At 41.2% G+C, this 15,862-nt stretch overlaps 2 protein-coding genes across 2 annotated transcripts; one reads left to right on the plus strand and one right to left on the minus strand.

The window, feature by feature from the left end:
• Positions 1-1,463: 1,463 nt before the first annotated feature.
• LOC122767563 (protein LSM14 homolog B-like) lies at positions 1,464-5,655 on the plus strand. The gene is made up of 8 exons (XM_044022894.1): positions 1,464-2,021; positions 2,503-2,666; positions 2,763-2,892; positions 2,974-3,165; positions 3,277-3,354; positions 4,604-4,744; positions 4,825-4,954; positions 5,040-5,655. Exons 1-8 carry the CDS (start codon positions 1,895-1,897, stop codon positions 5,194-5,196), a joined length of 1,119 nt encoding a protein of 372 aa, XP_043878829.1. The 5' UTR covers positions 1,464-1,894; the 3' UTR covers positions 5,197-5,655.
• Positions 5,647-15,644, minus strand: cdh27 (cadherin 27). Its single transcript, XM_044022893.1, has 17 exons — positions 15,600-15,644; positions 15,018-15,140; positions 14,329-14,478; positions 13,967-14,108; positions 13,711-13,874; positions 12,842-12,973; positions 12,157-12,339; positions 11,742-12,055; positions 10,352-10,494; positions 9,783-10,007; positions 9,467-9,688; positions 8,311-8,429; positions 8,128-8,220; positions 7,184-7,276; positions 7,053-7,100; positions 6,891-6,974; positions 5,647-6,815 (listed from the first exon to the last, which is right to left on the minus strand). Exons 1-17 carry the CDS (start codon positions 15,615-15,617, stop codon positions 6,606-6,608), a joined length of 2,463 nt encoding a protein of 820 aa, XP_043878828.1. The 5' UTR covers positions 15,618-15,644; the 3' UTR covers positions 5,647-6,605.
• Positions 15,645-15,862: the final 218 nt, after the last annotated feature.

Below are 15,862 nucleotides of genomic sequence, written 5' to 3' on the forward strand. Positions count from 1 at the left end.
GGAGTGTCGTCACAGGAAGAGACGTCTGATGCAAGAAAGAAATATTTTAATATATTTAAAATATTTAGATCTCTTTAGATACATTTATATATCTAAATAGTGTTTATCGAAAGTTATTTGGTTTCATTTTGTAGTTGAAGACTGCACATTTAGTACAAATTTGTGCCTCTCTTCCAAGTTTTAATAACCATGGTTATTAAACGTGTACTAGTTCTCAGCAAATGCAATGTCTGCTGTTGTATTTTGTCATTTTTTAATTCATGTTCAGTATTACCACACTTTTCCAATTGTACAGTTCTAGCACTATACTCGGCTCAACTCGACGGCTCGTTCTTTTGTACCTGGGGTTCCTTAGGTTCCAAGTGAGCTGAGCCGATACTAAAATGTGACGCCAACAGATGACCGGTTATTGATTGGTCAGAGAGTGTCATCACTGGAAGAGTCATGAGCGTGACGTCCGACACAAGAATCAAACCGAACAATGCCGAACTGTAGGTCAGTTATAAAGACTTCAGAATTCCAAAACATGCATTATTAATATCCAAATATCCAAGCAAGGACATTTATAAAATAACAAATGCACTGCCGAAAGCCAGCAATGGCGAACCGATCACAACCTGTTCAGCTTTACTACAGCAGCTGTGTCAGACTAAGTCTGCGCTCTGGTCATGCAGGAAGTACCGAACAATTAGGTCAACTGATTCTAAGGATTTAGTTCACCGAAAATAACTGCTTTGCACGTCAATAGTTTGTGTTGTCACAGCAGTTTCCCGACTACGTTGAGGAGGTACTATGAAGTAATGGAAAATCACGTGCCTGATACCAAACCAAGTAGAGCCGAGCAGTGCTAGAACTGTAAAATGTTAAAAAAACAAAAACAAGAGTGTCACTGCTGTGTTGTAGTAAATAACACAGCACAATGAATGAAATTTATAGTGTTACTTTTGTATCAGGCCACACGGTGGTGTAGTGGTTAGCACTCTCGCCTTGCAGCGAGAAGACCCGGGTTTGAGCCCCAGTTGGAACAAGGGCCTTTCTGCATGGAGTTTGCATGTTCTCCCCGTGTGTGCGTGGGTTCTCTCCGGGTTCTCCGGCTTCCTCCCACAGTCCAAAAACATGCAATGTGGGGATTAGGTAAATTGGACACTCTAAATTGACCATAGGAGTGAGTGTGAGAGTGAATGGTTGTTTGTCTCTAGTAGTGTGTGGCCCTGCGATGGACTGGCGAACTGTCCAGGGTGTACCCCGCCTATCGCCCGATGTAGCTGTGATTGGCACAGCACCCCCCGCGACCCTCTGGTGGAGGATAAAGCGGTTAGATGATGACTGACTGATGACTGACTTTTGTATCAATAAGTCAATTCCTAGTGTGTGTGTGTGTGTGTGGGGGGGGGTCAAATTCAGCACAGGGCCTCATAAAGGCTTGGGCCGGCCCTGTGCACCTACATCCACATTCAGGTCAGTGGCCATTTCCTTCAGCTCTTGTTAAGGTTTTGTTTTGTTTTTATGGAACATGATAAACTGTGGTTAATTCATACTCTTCAATATACTAGCCCACATGCGCTAAAATTGCCAATAAATAATAATAAAAAATTAAATAAAAAGTGGTTATAATGAAGTTGTATGTTTTTCTGCGATACACATTTTCCATCATAATAAGCGGAAGCGGTAACGTGAGGTAAATTCTTTCATCAGTCTTCACAACAGACTCCACAGACAGAGGCGGTGTCTGAGGCGGTGTGCGCCGATAGATAACACAAACGAACTGTTACGCGCAGGTGATCCAGCAGCACAGAGGAGCGCACAGGTGTGGGCTATTTATGCTCATTGCTGATAAACTAAGGTCTAACGCTCGCTGCGGTAATATCAGTTTGAAGACATTTCCACTGCAAACATGAGCACCGGAGCAGGGACTCCTTACATCGGCAGTAAAATAAGTTTAATATCCAAGGCACAGATTCGTTATGAGGGAATTCTGTCCTCTGTGGACACAGAGAGGTCTACGGTTGCTTTGGCCAAAGGTAGGTTTAAATGTGTGCCACGTGGGTGGTTTGTTTGCTACATGTGAAAAACGGAAGTTGAAGTTGAACGAAATGTCGCTTTTAAGAAGTCAAAGAATCCGCCAAGGCACTTTTTCTTTTTTTTCAAATAATTAAAATGCCTTTAAAAAACGTGTCGTATATGGCAGAACAACGTCCAAGCTTTAATGGGGCCCTAAGCTGAATTGGTTAGAATTAATTAGAATCCAGTGCTGGACTATTATCTAAAGATATCTAGTTAAGATGTTTTTTGTTTTACACACACACACACATGGCTTCAAGCAGCTGGTTGGTTCATTTATTCCTTTACTTATTAAAGGTACTTTAATAGTTGAAAAGAGTGCCTGAGCATGTTCTTTAACTCTGTGCTAACATGTCACTCATCATAAGAGCATCTCTATTCAACCTCATGTTATTGCTCCTTCACCAAATAACTGAAATCATCTTTTTAATCTTTCACTAGTCAAATCATACGGTACAGAGGACCGACATTCCAACAGACCAGTGCCGCCAAAAGATGAAATTTATGAATACATAATTTTCCGAGGAAGTGACATCAAGGACATCACCGTGTCCGAACCGCCGAAACCACACCACGGACTCCCTCGAGACCCTGCTATTGTGCAGGTTGTGTGGCTTTAGTTGTCCAATTTATAATAAATCCCCTCAAAGTATGGCAAAGTCTTAAATGGCGAGTTTCCCTGTCCTAACTTGTGTTTTCAGTCATCTGTTGGCGGCGGCTCATCAATGTATCACCCTCGATGGAGTCCGTACAGGGACATGATGCCCACTTACAACCAGCTGGCTGCTAGTTCTCTCCTCAACCAGCAGTACAATGCAGCACTCGGCCTCAGTTGGGTTAATGACATCACAACAGTCATTCTGTCAGTTTTTTTGCCTTTTCCACATGTGTTGTTTATCCTTTTGTTCCCAGTACCAGGACTTCATGGCATCCCAGCCAGAAGGGCCCCTATGGTCGAGCAGGCCGTTCAGACCATGCCGTTGGCTGGTGCTGTCCAGAAAAGGGGAAAGGCTTCCACCCAGTCTCAGAGCAGACAGCCCGTTCGCCAAACCCAGCAGACAGGGCGGGATGGCTCCCGGCTTCAGAAGGAGAATGTTCCCACCAGTGAGCACACTTGTCCCACACAGCTGTCATCTCCAATGTCTCATACTTCATTTTTACCAACAGAAAATGAGAAAACGTGTTAATGATTTGATCATTGCGATTCATGTTCAGGTGTGGCGCCGCCTCAGCCTACTGCAGCCAAGATTCAAAGTCAAGGCACTGAAAACCAGAGGCAAAGGCAAAAACAAGGTACCAAATTTGTCAGGTCTGGGCATTCTATGTCCACGCATGGGCAAAATGTTCTTTTAATATAAAATTCTAAATGTATTAAAAACCTATAAAATACAGCAGCCACACTGTATCAAAATAAAATACTCTTATTGTATTTTCAAAATACTTTCCCACCTCGAGGCAGCACAACCTCCTTTGTAAATGCAGGTAATCACATTTGAATGCTACATCCAATTACCATCCAATGCAATCATTTTCTAATCAATTCAACTACTTGGAAGCCAATAATTATCACATGATTAACGGGTTCACATTTTGAATGTTCCAGGAACACTTTGCAATTGTATGTGCTTAATCCGTCACCAAGTGTTATGGTGTGAACAAGTCGACAAGGTCACTTCCTGCCTCTCCAAGTCTAGAAAAGATCAATTATCTCAATTGATTAAATGGAGGATGAAAGCCTGTGACTTGATGTGTGATGTTTACAAGTTCTGGCAAAGTGAAATAAGCACCAAGCACCATGATGCTTTGTTACATAAAATATTTTATGTTTTTAAAAATGCATATTTTAAATGCATGTATCAGAAATATTACTAATCTCTTATATCCGTATCATCATGAGACGAGATATCATCTTTGAGTTTAGGTATTGTTGTATCATAAGATATCTGTGACTTTTAATGGTTTTAAAGGCATTGCATTGATAGTCATTATGTTGGATTATTCAAATAAATTAAATATATATTTTAAAAAAAATAGATGGGAGTTGATGTTTTTAAGTCACTTCACACTTTGATCATGTGTTTTTTCAGCGCATGTACATATCCTTCATTTAACATCAAAAGCCAAAGAAGTGCAAACATCTCAACAGAAAGTGTGCAGTTTTATTTAGTGCCTTTCAAAACTCGGTCACCTTGCATCAGTTAAATTAAACAAAGCTAAGATAAATGGATCAGACAAAATATAATCCAAATTTAAAAAAGTAATACAAAAAATATAGATGAGTGACTGATGGTAATGTGGGGCCAAGGTCGGTTATTCTGAAGAAGTGAGCTTTGAGATGTGGTTTGAAGGTTTATATCCCAGTATATTGAGCTGTAGATTAAACATATAAATATTTATTCACCGTTTTGCCCCTCTTATTGTAAACCATGTCTTGCAGACTCTGCCGTTCCAGATTATGGTAGAAGAATAAATGGGAATATTTCTGCAGAACAAGATGTTTATTTGTCTGAACTTTTTTTTTTGTCCTGGTGGTGGTGTGTAGGCAGTCGCAGGCCCAGGAACCGACGCAGAGGACAACTTATAGTGAAAAACTCAAAGACGACCACACTGCAGTTTGACTCTGATTTCGACTTTGAAACGGCAAATGCTCAGTTTAAGGATGATCTCACAAAGGAGGTTGAAGGTATGTTCCTTTCAGTGCACCGGCAGCCACTTCACATCTTATTTTACACGCATGCATGTTTCTTTTGTCAACCGTTGCAGTTGAAAAGGTGGATTCAGCTGAGGTCACGGAGAGTCCGGTCATGGAGGACGAGGAGGAACCTCAAAGTGACAAATACTACGACAAAGCCAAATGCTTCTTTGACAACGTCTCATCGGACCTTAAACCCAGGTGATTAGGAGTTTGCCATGTAAGGCTATGCTTGTTGCACTTTTAACAACGTTCAGCATATTATTTTTTATTTGTGCATCCTCAGGAGAACCACATGGGCGGAGGAGAAGAAGTTGAACATGGAAACATTTGGCGTGCCCGGCCGCTTCTTGAGAGGCAGAGGATTCAGAGGCCGAGGACAAAGAAAGGAGGGCACCACTGAGCAGCGACCCCTCTCTAAAGTTGGCAGTGGGAGGGTGTGAAGACTTTTCTTTACTCCTTTTTTTTTTTGAGATTTTTTTGTAAATAATTGTAGTTTTCTACTAATTTAAAAAAAATAATAATAATTCTCCCCGTTTTCCCCTATTTGAGACAGTTGAAGCAATTTATTTATTTTCCTCATTGTCCCAAACCTATTTTGGGCCCTTGTTTGGGAGAGCTATTTATTTTTAGTCCAGCTGTGCACTAACATATTAATTGGTGGCTGGTTTTGGAAGCATGTTAATGTGAAATGTCATTAGAGCAGACCAGCAGACATGCATATTTTTTTTTTTTTCCTATCTGAATGTATCGTCTACTTGACTTTGCAAATGTGAGTTTGGTGTAGGACTGTCTTGACAGAATAGACAGACAGCTGTGCTTTATTTTTTTTGTCCCCCTATTTGTAAAGTGAAAACTGTGGAGAAGCTTAACAGTTGCTATTAAATAACATGATTAACAGACTGGCTTTCCTCTTGTTCTGTATGCTCTCATTGAGAAAGAAAAATGACCAAACTAAGATCCCAGGGCCAAGCCTTCATGGGGAATTTGACTTGGGGCCCCACCACAGTTTTTTTTGTAACCAGTAAAACCAGTTTTGGTTTTACTTTTGGCAGTAAAACCAAGAGTGGCCTATAGTATCAATTTGCAGCATTGAGGACTGCAGCCCAAATCAGATTTGTCAGTATATCCAATCACAATCTGATCTTCTGACCAACTGTTCACATATTGCAAGTGATCAGCTCCAGTCTCCATGTGTCCACATTGACATCTAATAGATAGATTTCTATAGTTGCAGGTGATGCAAAACTAGTCCAAGCACAATATTAATCTTGTCCTTTATTTCTTTGTAACTGAGGGTTTTGAGGGTTGTTGTTGTTTCCCGCTGATATTCTCCAAAACCCAGCTCCTCCATCGCATGTGCTGTCCTGATATATGGATTTATTTCTGTATGTCCCTTCTAATTTCTTCTGGATATCTGTCTTCCATGCTTGTATCTTTTTTTTCTTTTTTTTTTTTTTTTTTGAACAATCTTCTTCCACTGCATCAATCGTTTAATGTGCCTCCAATTAACCTCCATCTCTCCACATCTACATTGTTTGAGTCGTGCTGTGAGTGAAACTTTAAAATCCCATCTGAGCAACCGAGACGGTCGGATCCGATCAGAATTGCATTCCAAACACCTCCATAATGTGCTTTGAATCAGCTTTGGAAAAACTGTATCTCCTGTGTTGTTGCTGTACAGACCGCCCAAAAATGAATGTAGATACAATCTGGATATCTAAGGTATCTTTCATGTTTAAAGACTGTGCCGCCCCACTGGTTCGCTTCTGCCTTGGGCCACCAGCTCTGAAAGATCCATTTCCACCACCAAACAAAATGTATGAAAGCCAAATGATAGAAGAGCAGCTTTTCAGTTTTGTATATGTGGTGGCTTGCAAATGGAAGCCAACTGGTTGAACTTGGGGTCCAATTCTTGTAGCGCTTTCAGGAAGGTTGTGTCATCAGGTGCGATGGCGATGGCCTCCAGCTCTGAGAGGTTGTGGGACTCTCCCTCGTCTGCATACATGTGAAGCTCATCGTCTAGCATCTCGTCCTCCATCTCCTGGAGAGCGGACAGCTTCTGCAGACATTCATATTAATTTAAACAAATATTGCAGTGTTTTTACAGCAATGGCTGTAACACTTAAATACTGACCCTGTGCAGCAGGGTGCGGAGAGTGTCATCCAACACATGGCTATTTGTTTGGTTGAAGGAAGTCAGTGTTCCCATGTCCTTGTACTGAACACAATGTACAAAAGAAATAATTTTCTCCAGCAGCTGCTATAAGGTAACAAAAAGCATAAACTGTCACTCTACCTGGTGGGTGTGGTCATAGTCGTTGGCTGTGAAAGGGTTCCAGGTTGTCTACGATTGGAGGAGAATGTGATTTGAAAATGAAAGGAACAAAAACAAGTCAATATTTGAAGGTAAAGCTGTGACTGAATTACTTGTTTGCAGTTGTCAGCGAGTAGGTTCAAGTGATTCTCTCTTCGGTCGTCCACTTTTATGGAGTGTCTGCTCCTGAAGCTTTGTCTCAGTTCCTGTTCAACACAACAACAGGTGCAGCAACCGTGATAAACAGCATACATGCACATTATACAGTTCTAGCAGCACTTGGCTCGACTCGACTCAGTCCGGGTATCAGACACGTCGTTTTCCATGACTTCATAGTACGTAACTTACTCAACGTGAGCAGGGCCTGGGGCTTATGTGGCCCCCACTTTATATCAAGTCATAATGAGTTATCACAATTCTTGTTATTTTTAGATTTGTTTCCCACCATAAATATTTTTTATTGAGAATGATATCACGTATTGAAACGAGCACTTTTATAATTTCATCAATCATTTAAGTTTTTAAGTTGAAAGATGAAGTATATGAACACATGTTTAATCCTTAAATGTATTAATGATGGACATTAATAAGTAAACATGAGACAAGACGGTATTCTGGACACATGATAGTCAGACCATATGCTTTACAATATGCGTCCTGTATAGGACAGGAACCTTGAGGGTCTGTCCTGGATATGGTGTGTTAAGGAAGCACAGATGTCTCTTGTTTGACTAAATGGTGATTTTGTCCAAACTTGTTGCATCTAATTTATAGATCATGAGACAGTATAGTATATCCGGACCCGACTTGTTGATAATGACAATGATAATCTATATAAGGTTAGTTTTGTTCTTCTGGGACAGAATTGTTCGGAGATTCGGCAGGAACACATTCTCCTGAATTACTGCAGAGCTTGCTCTGATGCCTGACTTGTAACCAAATGAAATCCCTTTGTTCGGTACGAGTCCTGTGTCAGAGGGGTTACTCTTCTACACCATCAACTCATCACCTATCGTTCGTAAGAAGAAGGAAGCCTGACAAAAATGACAAAGCCCACTTTTGAAAATTCTGTATGTTGCATCCTATCATGTACAGTAGTGGAATCTCGACGCTTCTTCTCAGAAGATCCTGTCAGGACACTGTCAAGTACCTAAAAAGAAGAACAGGCGAGTGTTACTCGAATTTGAATGAAAACATGTCAGTGGTTTTGTTTTATCAAAAGTGCAGTGCGAGCAGTGACCTGGCAGTCTGTGCCGGGTTTCTCTGTGTTTGATTCAAGGAGGGTTTGCCCGGATGATATAGTCTCTAAAGTGATGAACTCATTTTTGCAGGAGCAGACGACTGCCATCAGCAGCAGAACTGTCAGAGGGACGAAGGCAACATTTTGTGAAAAAAAAACAACAAAATTGCAGCAACTCATCAGGTTACACTGTACAACAGGGGTCTCAAACTCAAAAGGTCTAGTTACATCCTGGACAGGTCACCGGTCCATTGCAGGGCCGACATACTGTATAGGCCACCTTTACACCTGGCATTAGAATGCATTTTCTGTCATCGGATAGTGCTTCACAGCATGTATTTACACATGGTTTTGTGCATCTCAGGTGTCCACATCAAGAAAAGATGACAATCTGATCACAGTCATTCCCCTTGCGTCTCCTCCCCCTCTTGTTCTGCAAAGATTTCCAGCAGCAGACCACGGCGTCACATCCTGTCTGCTGCCATATCAACAACAACAACAACGTTAGCCACATGTGAAGTCACGCTATTGTATGGAATCCCCTTGGTTTTTCGATGCAGGGGAAGTAGTCGTCTTCGACGAGCGGAAAACCGACTGTGCAGTTTTGTTGCAGCTGTCACATGAGCTGTGCTCAGAGCCACCAATGTATTTCCCCTCACATGGAAGTTGTGGGTGGAGTGACGATGCATCAGAGACTTGTTGCATTTACAGTTCTGTTCAATGCGGTCACAATGCATCCCCCACCCCCTCCCAAAATGATTTACTTACAAGTGCTCAGACGTGATCTGATTGTAATCCGATCACAGAGAACGTATATTAATGCCAGGTGTAAAGGACGCCATAGAGTTGAACAACCATTCATTCTCACGTACAGGCAATTAACCTCTGCATGTGTTTAGACATAAAGAGAACATGCAATTTCCACATAGAAAGTCATGGATGCGAACCAGCAACAGTTTGCTGTGAGGGAGCAGTGCTAGCCACGTGTGTGGCCCCACAAAAGGACTATATTAAAAAAAACTAACCCATTTTAATTTAAAATCAATTGCAGGGCCACAGGAAATCAATTGGAGGGCCGGACATGGCCCGCTAGCCATAAGTTTGAGACGTCTGCTGTATAACAACACGACTGACAGGTAGCAACATCGTGTCTTACACAGGAGTAAAACCAGTGAGGCAAACACTATCCCTATAGCACCAGAGGCAGCTCTGGTGGCAGAGTGTCGGCGGGTTCGACAGTTGCCCGTCACAGAACAGTCACACACGGTCACGCTGAGGTTGTAAACGCCAAACTCTCCCTGCGTGTCAGAGATCTTCACACCAACTGTGTGCGGTCCAGCATATACACTGGGCTCCTTTACCAGACCTGCCGTGTAACCTGTGAGAAATAATCAAACATTATAGTTTTGTATGTTTTTTGTGATATTTATCTATGTAGGGTAGTTGTTTTTCTTCTTTTTTTCTTTTTTTACCATATGAAGGATTCAGTTTCCATTTTCCTCTGACATCTCCCAGCAGTTCAAATGTGAAAGGCCCTCCGAAAGGATTTTCATCCAGGTCAAAGGCCGTGATGTTGGTGGCGATGGGGTCGTCTGACATACACACATACAAGTAGGTCTCTACTGGCTGTGGTGTGTTGTCATTCTGGTCTGTTACATGGATTTGCAGTGTAGCGGTGCCTGTCATCGGTGGCTCTCCTGTCCCAAATGTCAAAATAAGCAGTGCAGATATGAATGAAACATGAATGTGAAGTTCCAGTCAGGATAAATACGCCACAATTAAGCACACCACTACCTGAATTTTCACAATATTATCTCTTTCTGCGTCACTTCTTATGCTCCGTTGCACATAAGAGCAACATATGGCACCAGGGCCAGAGCTGGCCCATGTACTACTTTTTTCTGGCCCTCAATTTGCAAATATAGACCAAACATTTCACTTTCGCACCTTCACGGTATAGTTAATGTTAATTAATTCATCTGAAATAATAAATAATAATAATAAATTTTGATTGAAATGTTGTGTATCCACATAATCTTACCCTTATCCACTGCATGTAGCAAGACGGTGTAGACATCATTTACAACATGAGACGATTCCCTGTCTGGTGTTTTGACAGTTGTGATGTCGCCTGTGTGGGGATCCACCGTCACCCAGCCTGCAGGGTCGTTGCCCACTTTGTACCTGTGGACAAATATGAAGAGGTCACTACATGGATAGGAGATTCCGCATAAACCCTCAGATACACAGACTGGACACTTAGGCTAGAGTTCCTCTTTGTTTATAACATTACATGTTAAGTCTTATATATATACATATGTATATATATATATATGTATCGCATCAGAATGAGGAAGAAAGTTTGAATGTGACTGAATGTGGTTGTTGGTGCCAGACAGGCTGGTGTGTGTATTTCAGACTCTGCAAAAGTACAGAAAAAAAGACCTGGGTTTTGTGACCTGATCAGAAAATGGCCCTTCTGCATGGAGTTTGTATGTTTTATCCAGTGAGCAGCAGTTCTCTGCAAGAAAAGGCTTTGCTGTTGCCAGAGGTCTGTGGAAGATCGCACGACTGGTTTAAAAATAATAAAACAGGCAAGAGTAACTTGAGTAACCCATTGTTAAACCCCAAAATCATGCAGAAGACCAATTATAAACACACATGTTGAGCCTTAAAGCAGATGAGCTACAACAGAGGACCACACTGCCACTCCTGCCACATTAGGTGTCCTATATGTACCTTCATATACAGCAGGGGTGTCAAACTCATTTTTGTTCAGGGGCCACATACAGCACAATGTGATCAAGTGGGCCGGACCAGTAAAATAATAGCATAATAGCCTATGACCAACAAGAACTTAATTTTTACAAAACATGACATTTGTCTTGGAACAATTTACACATCACACTGGATCTATAAAGGCATAAACATTTAGTCACAGGTATCTGGAAGTGAAAAATATTGCATTTGACATTACGTTTAGATTGTAATCGTAGTGTGAAATTTCAACAAATTCATCCTGTGGGCCGGATTGGACCCTCTGGCGGGCCGGTTCTGGCCCCCGGGCCGTATGTTTGACACCCCTGATATACAGTATATACCATACTTCAACATCCAGGAGCACGTCATAAGAGACGTCAGACTAGGCAGTGAAATAGAAAACAATTCTAACAATTCCAACATGCTAGATTTCCAAATCTCTGTTCTTCACTTATGTTACACTACATGTCCGTTCATCGTTTCCGACGTTCATAATCCGGGTCCGACACTGGAAATGTGTCGGTCACAAACAAATGCCCATGTCAAAGGAGCAGCATATTTAAGATGATTGTTCTGTTCTCACTCTCTGGACCGTCATGTGTAGAATACTCCTTATTGACTTTGGTTTCTACGCATGTAGGTGGACGGATAAGGAGGAACATCCCACTTACACAAAATCTCTAGCTTGACTGGAGTCAGGATCAACAGCGGTGACCTTCTCCACCCACGTCCCTATGGGGGTGTTCTCCTCCACTGTGGCCTCTTTGACGGCCACACTGAACACTGGGGGGTCGTTGGTATCCTCCACATTGATGATGACTTTGACAGAGTGAGGCTGAGCTGCACCAGGATCACTGTCTCTTATGGTGTCAACAATCCAAAGGCCTGAGGACCTCTTCCCCTTCACTTGGCAGGAGAAATATGGAAGCTCATTTTCCACAGAGATGGACAGTTCCCTCTGCGCTCCCTCCTCAAAATCTAAAGCCTGAGATCATACGCAGTTAAGTGGCAGATATGCTTGTCGCTACATGTCAAAGGGAAGTGGGTGTCACTGTAATGTAAGGCATGCCGCCAAATACCACTTACTTTGACTACTTTCAGGATTCCATCATTGCTGTCTGGGTCTGTTTCAATTATGAAGTGTCCTCCCTCATCAGCATGCACGGTGAACCTGGCTCTCCATGCAGGCGTGTGTGGGGTGTCTTTGTCTGTCACGTGTAGCCGCAGAGGGGAAAACCCAATCTCCCCCTCCTTTACTTTCCCACTGCCCTGTTGTTTGAAATAAGAGGATACAATATGAAAATCTTAACTTTGAGTTGATTATACTGTTGTTTACTGACACAAACAATGGCTCCTTGGAACAAAATTGTAAAATCACGCAGAATAAACACTGAAACAAAATCAATTATACTGTCATATTACTTTTCCTTGTTTGGTTTTGATTATTCCAGTAAAAGCGTCTGAAGATTACAATAATATGAATAATGTCTGGATTTAACATCTTAGTTGCTTTTGATTATTTTAATATTAAATAATTGCAAACCATTTGAAGTGTTTGAGGAGTGGGTTGTCTATACTGGAAGGTCGACAGTTCAGTTTTTAGTATAAATCGGCGAATAGTAAGTTGTGGTATTTTATTTGTTAAGCCTTTTGTTAAGTGGCTTTATTCAATATTTCCTTGTGTCCACAGTGGCAGTCATTATTTTAGAAAGACCAGGTGTTTGTGTCTCAGAAATATCTTCACTATCCCTTTAATCTGCCCGGGCTTTACCGTCTGTCCACTGATGCTTGGGAGGTGGTTGTTGCCGTCCTGGACGTGGATGACAACGGTGGTTGAACTGGACAGTTTGACTACTTCACCATGGTCTTTGGCCTCCACCAGTATCGTGAACATGTCAGCCGCCTTAATAGAAAGAAAAATTACATTTAATTGTAATTGTGTCTGAGTCTATCATAGGAGTATCATACATGTACTGTAGGTGTAGATGTATGATATAGGGATGGGACAGTACCACTTTTTTTTAGGTCCGATACTGATACCAATATCACAAACTTGAGTATCTATTGATACCGATATTGGTCCATTGCAGTCATTTCAGAGCATATATGGACTATGAATTTGTTATCAACACATTTGTGGTGAGTCATTTTAGACAAAATTCTCTTACTGTGTAACAAATATTGTCCTCCCAAAAAGAAGAAATAAACAGCCCAAACATGACTTAGATATATAGGAGTTTTTGGTTGTATCAGATTCTACGGACCGATACCAGATCCCATCCCTAGTGTGATGTGTATGATTTCATCATTTTTACACAAAATCCATGGTTAGTATAGGTGTAAATCTTTAGAGTACATTCATCTTTCTGCTCTGTTCATTTACATAGACTTAACGTTTTTCGCACTATAATTAGACAGTGCTCTGTGTTTGGTACATGCCCATAATTACTACAGATGTCATACCATACAGTCTGGTGAAGAACTAACTGAACAGCTACATACTTCTATAAATACATGTCACACATTACATTTCCATATATCACAGTCACTAACAGAACTGGAAATGCTACGACCTATTTTGCATTTTGGGCTCTCGGGTCACATGACTCTGTTAAGATGTTAAAAACAAGACACTCTTACGTCATGATCCAAACATCCCTTGAATGAAATAGCTCCAGTCTTCTCAATGACGAATTCGGTGTCTGGAGTGTTTGGGGACACAGCTTTGATCTCATAGTGGAAGGTGGAGTTCGCTGTTCCTTTCTGGTCTCTGTCGCTGGCCACCACAGTCAGGAGATGGGAGCCTTTTAGGAAACGATAAATAAATGATTCATTTGTGAGGAAATAAACACAGTAAAAGAAAAAAAACGAGAAGGCAAAGAAGAGGCATGTTTACCTTGTACGTCTTCCTCTTTAACACTGATTTCATACAGATCCTTCTGAAAGTGTGGTGGGTTGTCATTGATGTCCTGTATGGTAATCTCAACTCCTAATTTAGTGTCAATTGATAAATCTGTCGTCCTGGCCTCAAATTGTAGCTGCAGGTTGAAAAACATTACTCAATCTTAGTCACAATTTTAAAAGAAATAAATGATGTAACTATAATACTTAAAAGAATGTGGAGGATAAAGTGGTAATGAAGAATGAGTGATGAAATGATATCAAAACAAAGTTAGCTGTCTGTCGCATCTACGTGTCACTGCACTCTTCCCCGTGTGTTTGTTGTGGAAATTCATCAGTGCGCTCATTAAGTCAAACCTTTAGCATCGTCCTCTCCTCATAGTCCACAGCCTTGTGGACATAAATGGTGCCAGAGTCTTTGTGAATGGAGAGGACTCCCCTCGGCTCCTCGTCCACGCCTTCCCCATAGAGATCAAAGTATACTCGATAGTCGCGCTCAATGTTTACCTACAACACAACACCAGATTCTTCTCAGTCACACTGAGACTTGGATTCAACGTTCAAATGTTTTAATGATGATAATATTCTTCTTAAATACTCAACTGTCGATATTTGCTTTCAGGGTCTAGACTGTTTGCCTCTTATTAAAAAGTAAATAAATTAAAAAAAAATTTCTATTTTCTAAAATCATTCTAAAAATACTATTCACACTCTGCTCCTATTGATTATGGTATACCTCAAGGGTCAAGTATAGGTCCACTTTTATTTTTACTACCCTCTTTCAAAAACACTGAGAATAAGTTTTATTTTTCAGTCTCCTGTCCCACATAGGTTATTTCACCACTTCGATGTTGGTTGTACTTCATCTAGTTTTGTGTCTGTTTTTCTTTGCCTTTGCCTTGTTTTTTTGTATACATGCTGTATGTATACATATGGCTTGCACTGACATGCACAGCAGCAATAAAGATTGAACCAAGCGATGACATGCAACCACAAGTCAAAATAATATGTTTCGGGTGAAATATTTTACGGTGTGAGTTTCTCACCTTTCCCAGCACATAAGGGAAGGGCCCTGGATGCTCCTCCTCAATTGTGAAGGAATCAATGATCCAAGACCTTCGCTGACGACTCAGCGCTTCTGAACATGTTGCACTTGACAAACAACACAACTGAAAGACAAACAAACCCTGTGGTGTGCAGTCTTAAAAAGGGAGATTTATGTATGGTGTGTTTGTTAAGTCAGTAGCTGTGGGCTCGTAATTGATGTCATTTTTTTCTACTTTGGAATGAACTGGACCTATTGTCCTCATAGTTGGTAAACCAGTGCCTCACCCCATACTTACACTATTTATTGCGACCATCCTGACTATTTATATCTTTAGTGTCTGCAATAAATTCACACCAATTCATTTTGGATGTCAACACCGAGCAAGTTGCAAAGAAACATCCCGCTGCACAAAAACTATATCCTCAAGCATCACTGCCTGCAACGCTGGCATTATGTCAAAATGTTTTCCTTTACAGATAATAATCTACAAACTGCGACCATATTGCTTGGTTTTAAACTAATGTTGACATGTATATAATTATATCCAGAAAGATTTAGAGTCAGTGTCAGCTGTACGTACCAAGAAGAAGCAAAGCATGATGCTCGTTCTGCACCTCCAGCTCCGAGTGTCTGACGATTGCCCTCTGTTACACTTGAGCAAAGGAGGACCCTGCCCTCTGCGCTTCACACCCACACACACACATCAATTTAGTGTGTGTGTGTGTAAGTGTGTTTGAATATACAGTCAGTGATAAACTGCATGCGTGACTCATGAGTCACGCATGCAGTTTTTTCATATTTGCTCAGTGGGTTTTTCTTCATTCATTCATCCTGTAGATATAG

This window comes from Solea senegalensis, linkage group LG4 (assembly GCF_019176455.1).
Source record: "Solea senegalensis isolate Sse05_10M linkage group LG4, IFAPA_SoseM_1, whole genome shotgun sequence".
Taxonomy (NCBI): Eukaryota; Metazoa; Chordata; class Actinopteri; order Pleuronectiformes; family Soleidae; genus Solea; species Solea senegalensis.

Coding starts and splice junctions, on each gene's coding strand:
- LOC122767563 (XM_044022894.1), top strand. CDS start 1,895: ATGAGCACCGGAGCAGGGACTCCTTACATCGGCAGTAAAATAAGTTTA. Junction 3,166..3,276: donor GAAGGAGAATGTTCCCACCA/GTGAGCACACTT, acceptor ATTCATGTTCAG/GTGTGGCGCCGCCTCAGCCT. Junction 3,355..4,603: donor GAGGCAAAGGCAAAAACAAG/GTACCAAATTTG, acceptor GGTGGTGTGTAG/GCAGTCGCAGGCCCAGGAAC.
- cdh27 (XM_044022893.1), bottom strand. Junction 12,974..13,710: donor AGGGATGTTTGGATCATGAC/GTAAGAGTGTCT, acceptor CTTTCTATTAAG/GCGGCTGACATGTTCACGAT. Junction 8,221..8,310: donor AACCCGGCACAGACTGCCAG/GTCACTGCTCGC, acceptor TCTTCTTTTTAG/GTACTTGACAGTGTCCTGAC.